General features: G+C 37.6%; 1 protein-coding gene across 1 annotated transcript; it reads right to left on the reverse strand.

Annotated features, from left to right (window-relative positions):
* Positions 1–66: 66 nt before the first annotated feature.
* On the reverse strand, positions 67–6,700 carry LOC146737927 (uncharacterized). Its single transcript, XM_085504614.1, has 9 exons — positions 6,652–6,700; positions 5,583–5,749; positions 4,821–5,058; positions 4,158–4,315; positions 3,587–3,766; positions 2,751–2,816; positions 2,533–2,635; positions 2,264–2,371; positions 67–164 (listed from the first exon to the last, which is right to left on the reverse strand). Exons 1-9 carry the CDS (start codon positions 6,698–6,700, stop codon positions 67–69), a joined length of 1,167 nt encoding a protein of 388 aa, XP_085360740.1.
* Positions 6,701–6,937: the final 237 nt, after the last annotated feature.

Genomic DNA, 6,937 nt, shown 5'->3' on the forward strand with positions numbered 1-6,937 from the left:
ATTGAAAAATCACTAATAATACGACAGCAATGGTACTTGTATTTATAATGCCGACAAGACTGCTCTTTACCTGTTTTCCCCGTCTACAACTTCACTGTTATTCTTCTTGGCTAATTTATCCAGACTTTTGTAATTAACGCCAATTATGGTTACTGTGGACGGTTCTGTAAAATAAATGCCGTGGGTGAGACTCAACAGAATGGAACGATGGAAGCGAAGAGAACGGTGGTTATTAAAGATCATCGGGAAAGACGCGGGAATTGAATAAGCTTATAGTTTTTCCAAACTACTAAACTTCTGAATCAGTATATACTTACGCAACCTATATTTTATTTTTTTTAAAAGAGAAAGTATGTAAAGCTGCAATGTCTAGATAAAATCGAATGTGGTTATAGGCTCCAAATTTATAAATTTATTTAGTTTTTAGAGTTTATATCTACATAACAATTAAAGCCTAATTATGCCTATCATTCGATTTAAATCTGAGTACATGTATTTTCAGCCGCGAACGGGGTTACAGACGACAAACCTCCCCTAGTTCGAGACACAAACATACATTCTATTGAATACAACTTAAAAAAAATAAAATGGAATCGAGTGGAATCAGTAGTTCTCGGAGGTATGATTAACGTCCACGTAATAACCGTAAAACCGAGCTATCAACGTTCAATGCGAATTGTGGCATTTAGAATTGCGCCCACAACCGTGATAAACTTCCATTTGAGTGATCCACTGTGCTGGACACGTTACAAACCCCAGGCGATGATTTCATATTAAAGACATGTTTGTAAATTTCCGGAATATATTAAGTGTATTATCTGCTTAGGTATGTAATCTGATTATTCCTTATAATCCACTTGCACCTCATATCACTTGTTGTCTTGGTGTTGTACCTATATGACCGTGAAATACTTAACGAACTTTAATAAGTGATTTTCCGTACAATTGCGAGATCTCGCGAGTTGCATGAAAGACGCGAGTCAAACGTCTGCCGCAAAAATCGAACGATTTGATTTTGAACTCGAATTTCTTTATTTCGTAGCTCACATCGACCGGCCGATCTTCCACAGAGAAATATTGCTTCCGAAACCCTAACTTAATCGAAATTGCCTATCATCAAATGTGGACAGCACAATATTAAGCATGGAATTGTCCCCCAAAATACTTTCGCGTTTGTCGAAACCCACGCGATGTTTGACGCCACTATGACGCTATGACCTTTGTTTGTCCTGTTTTTACGTTCGATTTCACGCATAACGCGTGAACGGAAAATGGTCTATTGGATACTGAAATGTCACGTGTTAAAGACGGTAATGTCATTGACTATGCGAATACTAATTATGTCTCTTTCCACATTGCCAGTGTGTTGTCGATTTCTCGTGGAGCACAGCCTTAACATTGTATGATTGTATTTAGCTGTACATACACTGTAAAATTTATAAAATATAAGTGAAATAAATTATTGGCGATCTGCTCGTAGTCAGGGTATAACCTTTATAATCACTACGTCAGATCACTCGTCTGTCTGTCTGCGTGTATGTACTTGTGTGCCTGTCAATTAACTCGTTTGTGATTTTCTTTGACTGGGCCGATTACGTTCAAACTTGACAGGCACGTCGGACCTGCAGTTTAGTTAAATGAAAATAAATCATTTTCATCGTCGGTTGCCATCAGTGGCGGATTCAGAGGGGGGACCATGCTCCCTCCAAACGCATGACGATTCATATCATCTGGATTACGCATAGCTTCTCTACGATTTACGCTCCGTAATTGTAAGCGAAGCTTCCCCCCCCCAATACATTTTGCTGGATTCGCCACTGGTTGCCATGAAAACATTCCAAAAACTGAATTGTTTCTGCCTTCGCGCCAAACTTACCTTGGAGTAAAAATAACTGACATATTACATTCGTTTGTTTGAGTGAGTACTGAAAATTACTATTAACTAAGCAATTAAGAAAAAAGTCCCCTATTAACTGGGTAATTAAAAAAAAAAAGTCCCACAGATTTTATGAATTTCAAAAACAGTTATGAATTGAAGATCATGAGAATATTATGCATTGTGTATTCATAAATCTAAGAATGTATGTTGTAATGAAAATAAAATTATCATCTGACTGTTTTATTGAAAAGTGATCAGTTTGCATTAAAATTTAGATTACCTGTGTGTTTTTCTGTTTGAAATGATCACGAAAGATGCACGGTAATTATGACAAAGCGGAAACCTGGCATCGTTTAAATAGATCATATTATCGTATTTACTTACCATCTGTTGAGAAGACGTCGGCATCGATGCTTGCCAGATTGGACGTTGCGTTGTCGTTAAGTGTAAACCCTTCAAAATTCTCGGAGAAACCAATTTCAACAACGACATCTACAAACAGAACATATGTAGCAAGTATAAAATATTTTGTAATGAACTAATTCGCTACTTTCAAATCACCAACAAATATATAATTAAAGCATGGTCTTTGTTTATCTCGTGCATGCGTGGAGCGACGATCACTACCCTTTAACACAATATACGAAACCTACCGATATTGTCACCACTGTATTCAGTATCTATTCCAGCGGTCTTTGCAAGTATGTCAGTTGTCTTCTCTGAAGCGATTAACAACCGGCTTATTCCTCGGTCATCCTGCATAAAACGCAACGTTTGAGTAAATGTTATTCAAATTATATATGAAGTTTTATTTAATACAACGATGAACACTTGAAAATTGTATACGTCTAAGTCAAAGTGGCGTGTTTACCTGAAAGTTATTCCAAAGTTCCCCATTTCTCTCATGCAGAATATTGTCCGTTAAACCAAAGGATTCCTGTGAAAGAAACGAGAAACCCCCATTTCCCATTAAGCATATTGCCACTGACACGTGTATCGCATTAGTAGAACAAACATTTGATTATTTAGCAGCACGACATCTTTTGACTGATTTATGAACTCAGACTTGTTAATCGCCGTCGATGTGATCACGTTATATTGCAATTAAACAATCATATCTTTTTGGTATAGTGTTCTGTGTTCACCTCAGTGAAATTATAATTAAATATTGGCACATTTGTTGAGCTGGAAAATACTCTGCTGACTGTAATTTTTTTCATTGATTTTCGTCATGGTATCAGGTTTTAAATGTTACTAGGGAATCAAAATAATTTATCAGCGGATTATTAAAGAAAAGTCAACGTGTATAAAAATGCGCATCCATATTCTACACCAGCACCAGATTATACAAGTGTTAAAAAGGCTTCAAGTGATGCTACAGCCACAAGAAAACGATGTATAAGTAGTTGCGCTCGACTTCACACGGACGGGAACATGGTGAAGATAGTTACACTCAGTTATTTGCAGGTGGCGTTTATGTACGAGTTACTGCACGGTAGACGCGTTTCAAGAAAGATCCATGTAGTTAACTATTGCTACTTTTATTACTTATAAAGTCGGACAGTAATCGTTCGACATGTGTGGTATTTTTGTGCCAAATTAGAGTCATTAAATTGTTGTCTAACCCATTATACCCATTAGTGCTAGATTAATTCAAAACTAAATAATATATATGACGTGGCGATTATGGGTGTTTGTTCAACTAACCTCTGCAAACCTATCAGGATCGAAATCAGCCGATGTCTCATTTATCAGTGTTGCAATGACGTTCAGATATTCAAGTACTGCCATAAGTTCGCCTGTTGTAGAAGGGGCTAAGGCTGAGCCGAGTGTTGTCCAGTTTCTCAATTCGTCTAAACCCACTTCGCCTTTAATATTCAGATAGCACTGAAAGCAAAAGTAAGACATTAATACGGGCTAGGTTGCAGGTTAGATAGGCACAAAGTGACATTCAGCAATATGTTTATTTTAACCACAATTAGAAATACGTTAAGCGATGTGTGACATAACCGTTATGTCACACACCATTTTAAGGACCTGCTGCTATAATATTAAAAACCACAGGGCTACATTTGGTGCATATTTTCTTATTTGTTTAATAATCCACTTAGCCGAACAATGACCGAATGAGTAAACATAGGATTGCGTGCCACTAGTTCGGTTAAATAATACAAAATATGCGAATCTATGACGTCATGGTCGGGAAATGGCACCGAGACACATCGTTACGTCCTTGGGTTATTTCGAACTTACATTGAAATTACATAATATGACTTACGTAACGGCTGCTCACATATTCGAGTAACTGTTGCTCGTGTTGATCGTAGTACACCACTCCGCATTGTGTACAGGAAGGGCGTATGCCGGCGAAAGTGATGATAGGACATTCGGGACTCGACGTAGTTATGTCAACAGGATCTGTACCTTCCACCAATGCTGTCGGTGCAGATTGTATTATATTATTCGTTATTGGTGCATGGTATAGTAAATCAAATCATTGGCTTCTTAAGTATGTCAACACGCCGTCTACGAATTGTACGAAATATCGCTGTTGTATACACAGTTTCACATTACTAGGTAGACAACAGTTTGCTATACGCAAGCAGCAGCGCACTTCTTATATGTGGACCAAGACTGTTTAAACATAAACAGTGTTTTGTTTTTCATACGTATAGCCACTTATGTCACGAGTGATCTTGAAATCGTGTATTATTTTATCTTAATGCAAGTTACGCGAGAGTATCCGAAAGCACAATGCGCCAAGCGGTATATAACAATAATAAATTATACTTCGATCTTGTATTGTTACTTTTAATATTGACCCTGTATTAAGGTAATGGATACGTTTGTTTTGTATTCACTCGATCGCATTTCTTTTATGACAATTGCAAACAAAATGGCGCCAACCATCATGGCAAGAACTATATTAAATTGTATATACCTGGTACTCTGCACATGAATTTATGATCAGTATCACATGGGTCGGTTTTCCAATCCATGTTGCCGTTAGCGTGCACGTAGCCACATATTCGCTCTCCACTATCTTGACTGCCGGAATTTCCATGCCAATTCTCATAACCAACAACAGGAGACCCATCATCCCAAATGAATGTCTCGTTTTCATATCGGCGCGACACACCCATCCATATCTTTTTGCCTCTGAAGCTTACTGGTAAACTCTATGAAAATGAAAATATATACATAAAATCTATATCTTCAATATCAGACAATAACATTTATTTCTTATATTGTTCAATATATCTGGGCTGTGTGTTCTAAATTTCTCATGATCGATTCGTAGATTCGTAGGCATGACGGTTAACTTTGAGCTGATTTGTTGGTTATCACCGAGAAACATCGATACTGTAAATTTCATTTCAAATTTCGTTATGTTTTTCTTTCTGGATGAATATGAAATCAGACAGTGCTGCACGATTTTTTAAACAAAATGCCCAATTGAGTGGGGTTTAACGCTAGGGGCATTGTAAGAAATGTTTTTATCGCGGTAACAAGTTACTCAAATACTGTTCTGTTTTGCCATAGTTGGGCAATTTCGTTATGCCGATTATGTTCATGATGATACATTGTTGTTGTATGCCTTTAAGATTCCAGAAAATCATAAACTGAAATGTTACACAATAACAATTTCCACGAAAACCAATGGTATATTATTTCGACTCGGATTGACGATGTTTAAACTCACATTATAAATGTCTTCTTTATCTTGTTCGCTTGTTATCTTCAACAGAGAGGCGCTTTGACCAAATCTCAATTGGCACTCGTCTGCGGCTTCGTCTGACGTCATTTCCTCCGTCCCATGATATACGCAGAATGAATCGCTGATTGGTTGTAATTGTGAATCCTGGCAATCTATAAGCAACACATTTAACTTATTTTCAAAGAGATTTCTGCGCAATAAGGTCAAATTTGGACATCACACATTCGATTTTCTATTGGCTCGAATCCACAAATACGCATATTTTGAGGGAATTGAGTGGTTAAGCTCAAATATATACGCTCAATTAGGGAACAAAAGGAGTCACATTGCCAATAATTAGGTTATAGTAGCAGAGCAAAGACAGAGATGTGCCCAATAATAATCTAGGCGAACATCCCCGCTCGAGTCCTGTTATCACGCATTATAATATAAGGTTATTACGAGGATATTTCAAATTATGCAAGAAGACAGCACAGCGGGAGTATCGACCGACGCGCAGTGGAGGTCGATGCGACGGCGTACTGTCTGAGTGCATACTTTGAGGTATCCTCATAATATCCTTATTATAATGCATCTTTTCCCTTCAAGGATACATCATGGGAATGCCGAAATCCAATATGTATAGAACGGATCCGGAATCAGCGAACTTCTATGTGTTGAGTTCGGCCAAACCTGGGTGGCAGCCATGTTTGTTTTCATTATTAGAGGACGCTTATACGCGCGTAATCATTTCATATTTGGAATTCGCTTTTCCTTATATGATAAGATGAAAATACCCCGTAAAATACCGCAAAATGACGACACGCTGTAACTTATGGCGTTACAGTGACAGATGTTTAATAATACAGTGTACTGCCAGTTATTGAAACGCCGTATTCTCATTGGTCGATTATTGGTACCACATGCAGGTCCCGTTATCAGACAATAATAAGACGACAACACTTGTGGACAATGCACGAAAGTACAAATAGCATTCATTGTTTTCCCACATTTTTATGAATATTTCAACAACAAACACACTACTCCTGGACATTTTCATCTGAAGTCTACCTACGTGAGTATGTTCGCAAGTCCTTCTTGTCGGTTATTACGCACGTCCCCATTTTTGCCTTGTAATCATGCAATACTGATTTGCAGTGCGTTGCTACTCTGCATTCTCTAAATAATAGGGCTGCACTTTGTACTGATCGGCCAAACAAGAACGTAGCGTTTCAATAAAAGGCAGCGCACGGTATATTATATAGTAATATTATATAGTAACCACTTTCTTAATTTTGTTTTAAAACAAGACATGAATGTCACAGTCCCCGTTTTTTAGTTATAAAATACTCATAGTAACA

This window comes from Saccoglossus kowalevskii, chromosome 10 (genome assembly GCF_978046115.1).
Source record: "Saccoglossus kowalevskii chromosome 10, keSacKowa6.1, whole genome shotgun sequence".
NCBI classification, from domain to species: Eukaryota; Metazoa; Hemichordata; class Enteropneusta; family Harrimaniidae; genus Saccoglossus; species Saccoglossus kowalevskii.